Source organism: Eriocheir sinensis, chromosome 60 (assembly GCF_024679095.1).
Source record: "Eriocheir sinensis breed Jianghai 21 chromosome 60, ASM2467909v1, whole genome shotgun sequence".
Taxonomy (NCBI): domain Eukaryota; kingdom Metazoa; phylum Arthropoda; class Malacostraca; order Decapoda; family Varunidae; genus Eriocheir; species Eriocheir sinensis.
Window position 1 is genome coordinate 4175218 of NC_066568.1, and position 12500 is coordinate 4187717.

Below are 12500 nucleotides of genomic sequence, written 5' to 3' on the forward strand. Positions count from 1 at the left end.
TATTAAACTCCAGACAGACAGACATACAGACATTTAGAAAGACAGAAATGCAGAAAAAATATTGAACTCCAGGCAGACAGACAAAGAAAGACAGACATACAGACATTTAGAAAGACAGAAATGCAGAAAAATATTGAATTCCAAACAGACAGACAAAGAAAGACAGACATACAGACATTTAGAAAGACAGAAATGCAAGAAAAATATTAAGCTTTAGATAGACAGACAGACAAACAGACATTTAAGAGAAACAGAAATGCAGAAAATATTGAACTCCAGACAGACAGACAGACAGAACTTTAGACAGACAGACAGACACATTAAAACAGAAAGATAGACAGACAGACAGACACACATTAAAACAGAAAGACAGACAGACAGAAAATTCAACAAGATATATTAAAAAAGACACAGACAGACAGAGAAGAGAAGACTAGAGAACTAGAGATGAAAATAATCAAAACAAAACAAGACAACTGAGAGAAGAAAAGAAGAAAATATGGAAGAAAAGAAAAAACGAAAGAAAGAAGAAAGAGGAAGAGGAAATAGAGAGAAACAAAAGCACATCTACACACACACACACACACACGAGAGAGAGAGAGAGAGAGAGAGAGAGAGAGAGAGAGAGAGAGAGAGAGAGAGAGAGAGAGAGAGAGAGAGAGAGAGAGAGAGAGAGAGAGAGAGAGAGAGAGAGAGAGAGAGAGAGAGAGAGAGAGAGAGAGAGAGGTTGAGTCACCCTAATTGGAACAAGCCAGGGCGTGGAGAATCATAAACAACAGAGCGAATAATCTTGTTTCCACCACTGCTTAGATTGTTGTTGTTGTTGTTAGTGTAGTAGTAATAGTAGTAGTAGTAGTAGTAGTAGTAGTAGTAGTAGTAGTAGTAGGAGGAGGAGGAGGAAGAGAAAAACAAAAAACAAAAAAAGAAAACTGTGGCAGAATGTGAAATGAAAGACAGAGAGACGCGAGAGAGATTAATAAAGAAAAAAAGAAGGAAAAAGACAAAATGCGAAAGAGAGGAATAGAAGAGAAAATGCAAGAAGTCCGAAGGGAAATAGGAATAAAGAGAATGAATAATGAAATGGAGGGAGAGAAGGAGAGGAAGAGAGGGAGAGGAAAGACGGGGAAGGGAGGAAGAGGGAGGGAGGCATTAAAAGAGAGGAAGGAGAGAAGGGAAGAGAGGGGGAGAGAGAAGGTAGGAGGAGAGGGAGAGAAAAGGAAAGGTAATATTAGAGTGTGTGTTACCTGTCCATTTTTTATTATGCCAGGTAACACTCTCTTTCTATCTATCTATCTATCTATCTATCTATCAATTTATCTAAGTCTTTCTCTCACAAACGAAAGGAAATGGGAAATAAAAACAGGACATATATGCTCTCTCTCTCTCTCAAACACACACGCACAATAACAGCAGAAGCATATGAGAAGCAGAAACTGAAGCAACAATACCTCTCTCTCTCCCTCTGTATCCCTCTCTCAACCCTTCCTTCCTTTCCTTCTTCCTCTCTTCCCCTTCCTTCCCTTTTCCTCATTTCCTCCCTCTCCCTCCCTTTCCCTCCCTTTTCCTTCCCTTCCCCTCTTTCCCCACCCTTCCTTTCTCCCCATTTCCCTTCCCTTTCCTCCCCATCTTTAGCCCTGTCTATTTCCTTCGCTTTCTCTCCCTCTCCTCCTACCTTCTCTCTGCCCTTTTCTTCCTCTCCCTTCTATCCCTCCCTCTTCCTCTCTTTCCCTCTTTCCTCTCCCTTCCTTCCCCTCTTCACCCCCTCCCTTCTCCTCCCTATCCCCCTCTCTTTCCCTCTCTACTCCCCCCTCCCTTAATCTCTCCCTCCCACTTCCTCTCTTCCCTTATTTCTTCTCCCTTCCTTCTCCTCTTTTCCCACTCTCTTCTCCTCCCTATCCCCCTTCTCTCTCCCTCTCCCTCTCCCCTCCCCTTTCGCACACTCACGCAACACAGCTCGTCGAGGTTGCCGAAGAGCAGCTCCGGCTCGGCGAACATCGCGTATCCGTCCACCTGGATCTTCTTGAGCGGTTCCATGTACACCTGAGGACGAAGGGAACCAGGTGAGTCAGGTGCAGGTAAGTGGAGGAAGGGGACAGGAAGGGGGAGAGAAGGGGACGAAGGGGTGACGTGTGGGGTTGATAAGGTTAAAGTTAAGGGAAAGGGAAGAAAGGGGAAGAGAGGAAGAAGGACGGGGACATTGAGAGAGAGGAGGAAGAGGAGGAGGAGGACATTATATATTAGGAGGAAGAGGAGGAGGACATTATATATTAGGCACATTGTTAGTTTTTTTTCTCATCAAAGGAAGGATAATTTGAAAGGGAAGAGAAACGAATCATCAAAACGCGTCTAAATCTTCACTTTTTCCAATTTTTCACTAGTTTCCTTTATTTTAACAAGCTTTCCTTAATATGGTTAAAAAGCTCATTAAATTCTCTATCCAATCATACCATAGCCATTTTTTTTCATCAAAGGAAGAAGAACAAGAAAGGGAAGAGAAACGAATCATCAAAACGCGTCTAAATCTTAACTTTTTCCAATTTTTCACTAGTTTTCCTTTATTTTTACAAGCTTTCCTTAATATGGTTAAAAGGCTCATTAAATTCTCTATCCAACCATAACATTATCATTTTTTTTCATCAAAGGAAGCAGAATTTGAAAGGGAAGAGAAACGAATAATCAAACCGCGCAATAATCTTCACTTTTTCCAATTTTTCACTAGTTTTCCTTTATTTTTACAAGCTTTCCTTTATACGGTTAAAAAGCTCATTAAATTCTCTATCCAACCATACCATTAATATTTTTTTTTTATCAAAGGAAGCAGAATTTGAAAGGGATGAGAAACGAAGCATCTAACTGCGTCTAAATCTTCACTTTTTCCAATTTTTCACAAGTTTTCCTTTATTTTTACAAGCTTTCCTTTATACGGTTAAAAAGCTCATTAAATTCTCTATCCAACCATAACATTATCATTTTTTTTCATCAAAGGAAGAAGAACAAGAAAGGGATGAGAAACGAATCATCAAAACGCGTCTAAATCTTCATTTTTTCCAATTTTCACTAGTTTTCCTTTATTTTTACAAGCTTTCCTTTATACGGTTAAAAAGCTCATTAAATTCTCTATCCAACCATAACATTATCATTTTTTTTTCATCAAAGGAACCAGAATTTGAAAGGGAAGAGAAACGAATCATCAAACCGCGCAATAATCTTAACTTTTTCCAATTTTTCACTAGTTTTCCTTCATTTTTACAAGCTTTCCTTTATACGGCTAAAAAGCTCATTAAATTCTCTATCCAACCATAACATTATCATTTTTTTTTCACCAAAGGAAGCAGAATTTGAAAGGGAAGAGAAACGAATCATCAAAACGCGTCTAAATCTTCACTTTTTCCAATTTTTCACTAGTTTTCCTTTATTTTTACAAGCTTTCCTTTATACGGTTAAAAAGCTCATTAAAATATATATCCAATGGAGGATGTTGAAAACGAAACTTGTGGACTTTAATCAACGCACACTAAAAATATGCAAGCCTTCAATTTTTATGCAGCTAAATTAATATAAAGGATGATACCGCATTTTTTATTATTATTTCAAAGTCTCATTAAAGTCTGGGTCCGGATTTGAGGTGCCACTCACACAAACCGATTCCAAATGTTTCAAAAAGAGTAACAAGAAAAGGAATAAAATAATAATAAAATAATGATGATGATGATGAGGAGGAGAAGCAGGAAGTGGAGTAAGAAACACAAACGAATGAGGAGGAGAAATAGAAGCAGAAAGAAAGGAGGAGAAGAGAAGGAGGACGAGGAGGAGAAGGAAAAGGAAGGAGAAATAGAAATACAAATATAAGAGAAATAATGATAAAAATAATGAGAAAATAATGAGGAGGAGGAGGAGGAGAAGCAGGAAGTGGAGGAAGAAAAACAAAGGAATAAGGAGGAGAAATAAAAGCAGAAAGAAAGGAGAAGAAAAGGAAAAGGAAGGAGAAATAGCAATACAAAAAATCAGAGAAATACAAATAACAAGAAATACAGACAAAGAAAAACCAAACAAAAACAAAACAAAACAAGAACGTAAGCAAAATGGATAACAAAAGAAAACAAAAGACAAATCATAAACAAAGAAAATTGCAAAAAAAAGGAATAAAAAGTAACTCGAGGAAAATCTGAAGAAACAAGAAAAAAGAAAAGAAAACAATGACGAAGATAATTAGAAAAAAGGAATAGGAAACAAAAAAACAAGGAAAATAAGACAAAAAAAGGCGAATGACAAGAAAAATAAGGAAAAACAAGAAAAAAACACAAACAATGGAGATAATGTGCTTAATGAGAGAGAGAGAGAGAGAGAGAGAGAGAGAGAGAGAGAGAGAGAGAGAGAGAGAGAGATGATGATGACGATGATAAAAAATTAGTGGAGCGAATCTGTCCTTTTAGTGAGTGAAGGTGAATAATGATGAATGAAAGTGATGATGATGATGATGATGATGACATAATTATCTACCAGCATCATTATAATTAGGAGAATACGCAATTACTTATGCAAACGCGCCCTACTACTACTACAACTACTACTACTATGACTGAAGGTAATTTACTTCTATCACGCACTTAATGAAGGAAATAATTGCTCAGGTACATTTGTTAATTGCAGGTAAGATGAAAGGGAAAGGAGAGAGAGAGAGAGAGAGAGAGAGAGAGAGAGAGAGAGAGAGAGAGAGAGAGAGAGAATCTAACACGCCTAATTAAGCTGCAATGCTAACTTATTCCTTCTCTCTCTCTCTCTCTCTCTCTCTCTCTCTCTCTCTCTCTCTCTCTCTCTCTCTCTCTCGGTTAAAAAGGAAGATTAAGGAGGTAAATTTTCAAAACATCAAAGAAAATCTCGCCTTAAAGGGAAAACTTCAATAAAAAAAAATGCCAACTAGATTTTCGAACCCTTTTCCTCCTCCTCCTCCTTCACTTCCTCTTCCTCTTCTTCCTCCTCCTCCTTCTCTTCTTCGCCTTTCCTCCTGAGTCTGTTTCTCCTCTTCGTTTTTCTATTTGGCTTCCTTCTCCTCCTTTTCTTTAATCACATTTTTCTCTTCCTTTTTTCTTTTCCTTTCATGTAATTTCTTTCCCTTTCATCTCATTTTCTATTTCTCCTTCCTTTTCCTTCTCCTCCTCGTCGTGATTCTCTTCTCCTTCTTTCCTTTTGTCTCAATTTCTCCTCCTCATTTCCTTTCTTTTCATTTAATTTCTTTTCCTTTCACCTCATTTTCCATTTCTCCTTCCTTTTCCTTCTCCTCCTCGTCGTCGTGTTTCTCTTCTCCTTTCTTTCTTTCTGCCTCTATTTCTCCTCCTCATTTCTTTGTTTTCCTTCCTCCACTTCCAGCTTCTCCTCCTCCTCCTCCTCCTGCTTCTATTCTATGCTCGGGTTCATCGCGAGGAAATTTAAATGCAAGACGTCGGGAGAATTTCCATATTTGCATAACTCGTTTAAGAGACCTCACCTGGAATACGCGGTGCAGTTCTGGTCTCTTGATTACATGAACATTCATATTACTGGAGAAGAGTAGAGCGACGCGCCACGAAATTTGATACCGTCGTTGAGTGCGCAGCTGTATGAAGAACGACGCAAGCGACTTTTACTCTTTACGTTAGCAAGGGGACAACTACACGGGGATTTGATACAGGTCTTCAAGTACCTCAACAAACTCAGTAACGTCGATTATTCATAGTTACTTTTTATATTCTAGCGCTAAAGTTAAACGAGAAATGACGATCGAACTCTAAACTATAAGGCACTGATACGTAGCATGTATTATAGAGATGTAATTATGATAGGTAATGAGGTCTTAATTACTGCAATACACACCTTATTACCTTATTAGACATTCTACCTAACAGTGTCTTACAAACCGGATGTAACAGATATAGATAGAGTCATTCGTCACTGCAACATCCTTCCTGCAAAGATGTTAGTGCGAAAATCACCAACTTCTTTAATAATCACTGCAACACACACCTTATTACCGTACTAAACATTCTACCAAACACTGTCTTACAAACCGGATGCAATATATATGGTTACATTTTTTTCCCTCAAACCGAGTTATCCGCCACTGCAATAGCCTTCCTGCAAATATGTCAGTGCTAAAATGACCAAGTTCTTCAATAATCACTGCAACACACACTTCATTACCCTATTATACATTCTACCTAACACTGTCTTACAAACCGGATGCAATATATATGGTTACATTTTTTTCCCTCAAACCGAGTTATCCGCCACTGCAATAGCCTTCCTGCAAATATGTTAGCGCTAAAATGACCAAGTTCTTCAATAATCACCGCAACACAGACTTCATTACCTTATTATACATTCTACCTAACACTGCCTTACAAACCGGGTGTAATAGAGATAGTTATAGTTTTCCTTCTAACCGAGTCATCCATCACTGCAATAGCCTTCCTGCAAAGATGTTAGTGCAAAAAATGACCAAACGTCGTAGAAAATCGCACTGTCCGTTACTTCGTTGCGTCAGGAGTGAAGTGAACGTTCAGGAAGTGCTTCAATCTGTTCTTCCTAACGCATAAATATAATAACTAAACCAGAAAGTCTCATTATAGGCCTATACCAAAGTGCTTTCTGTTGCCTGGTCTTCTATGTCTCCAAGTTTTCTCTATATTTTTTTTCCTTTTCCTTCTATTTTTTCTTCTTCATTTTTTTTGTATTTTTTCTTTATTTTTCTTTCCCTACTTTCCTCTTTTTCTTCTTCTTCTTCCTCTTTCTCCTCCTCTTCCTTCTGTCATTCTCTTCCTCACCTTCATTTTCTTTTATGTTTTGTGGACGGAGATGAAATGCTACTATTTTCTCATTAACTCTCTCTCTCTCTCTCTCTCTCTCTCTCTCTCTCTCTCTCAACATTTCTCTTTTTCATTCATTTTTCATATTTCTGAGTGCATGACACGAGAGAGAGAGAGAGAGAGAGAGCGAGCGAGCGAGAGAGAGAGAGAGAGAGAGAGAGAGAGAGAGAGAGAGAGAGAGAGAGAGAGAGAGAGAGAGAGAGAGAGAGAGAGAGAGAGAGAGAGAGAGAGAGAGAGAGAGAGAGAGTAATCTGGTTGTAATTTTTGTCAGGAAAGTGAAATAAAGATAGACAGGATGAAGGAAGAGTAGAGAGGAGGAGGAGGAGGAGGAGGAAGAGGAGGAAGAGGAGGAGGAGGATAGTTTTATGACAGGAGTAACATTTTATTCATAACGCGAGGCTGTTATCTTCTCCTCTTCCTCTTGCTCTTCTTCCTCCTCCTCCTCTTCCTCTTCCTCCTTTCTATCCACCTGAATATCTAAACTTAATCCTCTATTTCCACTTCTCTTCCTCTTCCTTATTCTCCTTCCTCTATCTCCTCTTCCTCATCCATTTCCTCTTCTCTCCCTCTTCCTATCTCTTATTCTCCTTCTTCCTCTAATATCTCTCTCTCTTTTCTCTTCTTATTCTCTTCCCTCATCTGTTTCCTTTTTATTCATTTTCACTTTTTCCTTTTCCTGATCTTCTTTCTTCTCCTCTTCCTATTTATCTTCTTCCTTCTTTGACTTCTCTTTCTTTCTTCTTTTCCTTTTCTCTTTCCTCCTCCTCCTCTTCCTTTTGTTCCTCTTATATGTTCTAAATTTTGTCCTTTTTTCCCTACTCTTTCCTCTTCCTCCTTCTCTTCTTCATTCTCCTCCTCCTCTTCTTTCCCCTCTCTCTTTCCTTTTCCCCCTTCTCTTCTTTATTCTCCTTTTCCTCCTCCTCCTCTTCCTCTTTCCCTTCTCTCTTTTCTCTTCCTCCTTCTCCTGTTCCTCCTCCTCCTCCTCCTCTTTTCTCTTTTTCCTCCTCTTCTTCATTCTCCTTTTCCTCCTAATCCTCCTCCTACATTTCCCATACTTTTCCTTATTTTTGTTGTCTTCTTCCTCTTCCTTTTCCTTCTCCTCCTCCTCCTCCTCCTTCTCCTTCCTATCTTATTCAGTCTCATATTCTTACTAATCCTCCTCCTCCTCCTCTTTCCTCTTCTTTTCCTCCTCTTTCTGTTATCTTCTTCCTTCTCTTCTTCATTTTCCTCCTCCTTCTATATTTCCCATTCTTCTTCCTTATCTTTGTTCCTCCTCCTCCTAATCTCTTCCTCTTCCTCCTTCTCCTCCTCCTCCTCCTAGCTTGTGTAGAGAACCTCGAAGGGAAGAAAAGTGAAGGAAAATTCTTGGGTAGGGAGAAAAAGGAAAATAGAAGAATAGAAAAAAAAATCAGTAACATTAAGTCGAAGAATATCTTCTTCTTCTTCTCTCTCTCTCTCTGTTCTATCTACGTTCCGGGTCCAAAAGGCTGGTCTGACAGAGAGAGAGAGAGAGAGAGAGAGAGAGAGAGAGAGAGAGAGAGAGAGAGAGAGAGAGAGAGAGAGAGAGAGAGAGAGAGAGAGAGAGAGAGAGAACGTTGGATTTAGGGTTGATAGGCTTGCTTTCTCTTTGTTTGTTTGTTGTGTGTGTGTGTGTGTGTGTGTGTGTGAGAGAGAGAGAGAGAGAGAGAGAGAGAGAGAGAGAGAGAGAGAGAGAGAGAGAGAGAGAGAGAGAGAGAGAGAGAGAGAGAGTTGGAAAGGTCGGAGGCCACGCGAACACACACACACACACACACACACACACACACACACACACACACACACACACACACACACACACACACACACACACACACACACACACACACACAAACACACACACAGAGACCTTTGACGGTATATCTTGCAAAGGTAATTAAACTTCGTCAAACCGATAACGAAGAGCTGTACCAATTATAATAATAATAATAATAATAATAATAATAATAATAATAATAATAATAATAATAATAATAATAAATTCCACAATAAAACTTTCCTCATTCCTTTTTTTCCTCATATTTACATTTTTTCACATTCGATTTTTTTTGTATATTCTTTTTCACTTCTTCATTCATTCTTAAAATCATTCTCTTTTCCTGATATTTTCCCCAATTTTACATTTTCATTTTCACTCTTCCAGCTTTTCATTTTTTCTTAAACGCTTTTCTTTCATATTTTCCAACTTTTCTCTCATCCTTAAAATGATTTCCTCTTTTCCTTAATATTTTCCCATTCATACTTCCCTTTTCTTCACTTTTCCAGCTTTTCTTTCATTTTTAAACGTTTTTGTATAATTATTCGTGGTTTTCCTTCATTTTTCCCTTTTTTCCTAATATTTTCCCAAACTTTTATATATATTTTTAACTTTTTCCAGCTTTTCATTCCTGTCTTAAACGTTTTTCTTAAATTATCCAACTTTTCTTTAATTTTTCCTATATTTTCCCATTATAGAATACTTTTTTTTTTGTTTCCTGGTTTTCTTTTATTCATCAACTCTTCCATATTTCTAACTTTAATATTCTTCATCTCCTTTCCTCATATTTCACCTTTATTTCATTCTTTTTTAACTTTTCAACGTTTTTCCTTCATTTTCCCAAGTTTTCCTTTATTATTCTTCTCTTTTCCTCATATTTTAACTTTTTTTCATTCTTTCTTTACCTCTCCTTTCATTTTCCAGCGTTTTTCCTTCATTTTCCCGAGTTTTCCTTTCCTTCCTACCCTTTTCCTGATATATTTTTCCGCTTTCACATCCTATTTCAACCTTTCTTTTCATTCATCATTTTCCCGAGTCTTCCTTTCATTTCTACCCCTTTCCTGATATATTTTTCCGCTTTCACATCCTATTTCAACCTTTCTTTTCATTCATCATTTTCCCGAGTTTTCCTTTCCTTCCTACCCCTTTTCCTGATATATTTTTCCTCTTACATCCTCTTTTCCATATTTTTCAAACTTTCCCTTCCCTCCCCCCTTAAAAATGACCGCACTCTTATACATACAAATTCGTTCTTTTTTCCTTAATTTCTTTTCCCTCGTATAAAGTAAGATTTGATGTGATGGATGATGGGAAAAGTTTTTATGTTGTAAGATAGATGGAAGGGAGGGGGGAGAGGAAGGGAAGATAAGGGATGGAAAGGAAGGGATGAGAAAGAAGGAGCAGAGAACGGAAGGGGAAGGGAAGGGAATAGAAGGGAAGAGAAGGGGTGGAAAGGAAAGAGGAGGGAAGGGAATGGAAGGGAAGAGAAGGGATGGAAAGGAGAGAGAAGGGAAGGGAATGGAAGGGAAGAGAAGGGATGGAAAGGAAAGAGATGGGAAGGGAATGGAAGAGAAGAGAAGGGATGGAAAGGAAAGAGAAGGGATGGAAAGGAAAGAGAAGGTAAGGGAAGGGAATGGAAGGGAAGAGAAGGGATGAAAAGGAAGAGAAGGAAAGGGAAGGGAAGATAAGGGAAGGGAACGAAAGGGAGAGGAAGAGAAGGGAGGATAGAAAAAGAGAAAGGAACAGAAAGAAGCAAAAAGGAAGGAAGGAGAAGGAAAGAGAAAGGAAAGAAAGGGAAGGGAAAGGATGGGAAAAAGAAGGGAGAGGAAGGGAGGAGAGGGGAATTACAGGGGACAAAAGGGAAGGGAGAAAAGGTAAAATGAAGGAAAGGAAGGGAAAAGGGAAAGGAAGAAAAGGTTATGAAAGGAAAGGGAAAAGGGAAAGGAAGGGAAAAGGGAAGGGAAGAAAAAGTTACGAAAGGAAATGAGAGAAAGGAAAAGAAAGGGAAGAGAAATGAAGAGAAGGGATGGGAAGGGAAGGGAAGGCCAGGGAGGTATGGGAAAGGAAGGGACGTGAAGGGAAGAGATGGGAGGAGAAATGGAGAGAAGATAAGGAATGTCAAGGGAAGAGAAGGGACGAGAAGGGAAGGGGGGGAAGGAGGGAGGGAGGAAGGGAGGTATGGAGGTAATATGGAGAGAGATGGACGGAGAGATTACAAGACATTTCTGTATGAGAGAGAGAGAGAGAGAGAGAGAGAGAGAGAGATTGTTTGATTTTGGTCCAAATTTGATGTCTCTCTCTCAGGAATGATTACTGAGTAGGAAAAACTGACATATATGAATTACTAACAATCAAAGGAAGGAAGGAAGGAAGGAAGGAAGGGAGGAAGGGAGAGAGGAAGAGCTAAATATGGAGGAAAGGAAGAAATGAAGGAAGGAAGGAGAGGGGAAAGAAAATATTGATAAGACCTTTGATAATATTTAGTAACTTGATGAAACAAAAACAAAAATTACTCGACGTTTCATTACAAAAAATTACTTGATGTATTGTGAACATTACGAAAATAAATAAATAAATAAATAAATAAAAGTAAATAAAATACATGAGAACCTAACATTATCTAAAACTAACCGAACGTAACCTAACATTATCTGAATCTAAATGAACGTAACCTAACATTATCTGAAACTAACAAAACATAACTACATATGACCTAAAACTACCTAAGCGTAATCTAATTCAACCCAACCCAACCTAAAGTAACCTAACCTAAGAAAGAATATATATAAAAAAAAACTCATCATGAAAAGATAAAATAACAGAAGTTTCCCCTATTCTTCATCCTACCCCCTACCCACAGCCACCTACCCTTAACCTAAAAAGGAATAAAAAGGAAAAACATTATGGAAAAGATCAAGGAAATAAGTACAACACAGTTTTTTCCCTATTTCCCTTCCTTCACTCCCACAAGACTCACTTACAGCACCTCACCTGTCTCTACTCACAAACACATTCATCCCTTACCCAACACACAAAGTCACAAACACACTCCGTATTTCGTCTAGCCCACCCTCAAACCAATCTCCCCATTCCCTCCTCACATATACACATTACCCCGAGTCCCTCCCCGTCTCAATACTCACGTTCTTCAGCACCATGAGATGATCGTAGAGGAAGGCGCATTCGGACTGGAAGAGATCCCAGACCGCCTCCCGCCAACACACTCCCTACTTTCCACACCCTCAAACCAATCTCCCCCTTCCTCCCCACACAAACACATTACCCCAAGTCTCTCCCCGTCTCAATACTCACGTTCTTCAGCACCATGAGATGATCGTAGAGGAAGGCGCATTCGGACTGGAAGAGATCCCAGACCGCCTCCCGCCTCTTGGTCTCCGTCTTGTTCATCGACGCTCTCACGTTCTCCCGCGCGGCCTCCAACGCCCTCTCCACGCTCTCCATTCCCGTAGTACAGTCCGAGGTAGGATCCGTAGTTACAGTCGAAGTCGTAGTCGTAGTAGTCGCCGAAGTCGTAGTGGAGGCCGTGGTAGTGGTCGTAGTAGTCGTGGTCGAGGTAGTGGTTGTCGTGATCGGATTTAGCGCACTTGACTTCAACCCACCAAGGACCGAGGCCTTATTGAACGCCCGAATTGAAGCCCGGTCCGAGTGGTGGTACCGTTCACTCAAGAGGTTCAGAAGCCCCGAACGCCCTCTGTCTAAAGACCTCTCACTCATCGTCCTCATTATGGTCATCGGGTGCCTTCTGCGGGTCAAGGGCGGGTCACTGTCAAGGCAGGTCAAAGCCATCACCTGGTCATGTCTCTCTAAACGCTCGGGTCTGGTCTCCGCTCGTCCCGGGGTGATTA

The 12500-nt window shown here is 39.5% G+C and overlaps 1 protein-coding gene across 5 annotated transcripts in view; it reads right to left on the reverse strand.

The window, feature by feature from the left end:
• LOC126985792 (uncharacterized) overlaps positions 1-12500 on the reverse strand; it is a 330694-nt gene that overhangs the window by 129480 nt on the left and 188714 nt on the right. For all 5 annotated transcript variants that reach the window (XR_007739047.1, XR_007739046.1, XR_007739045.1 and 2 more), the window contains 2 exons: positions 11947-12500; positions 1945-2040 (listed from right to left, as the gene is read on the reverse strand). The exon at positions 11947-12500 is cut by the window's right edge and continues 144 nt beyond it. Coding sequence is in view for 2 of the 5 variants with exons in the window: in XM_050841180.1 (XP_050697137.1) it covers positions 1945-2040; positions 11947-12500 (650 nt within the window). In the remaining 3 variants the exon portion in view is untranslated. The remainder of the gene's footprint in view (positions 1-1944; positions 2041-11946) is intronic.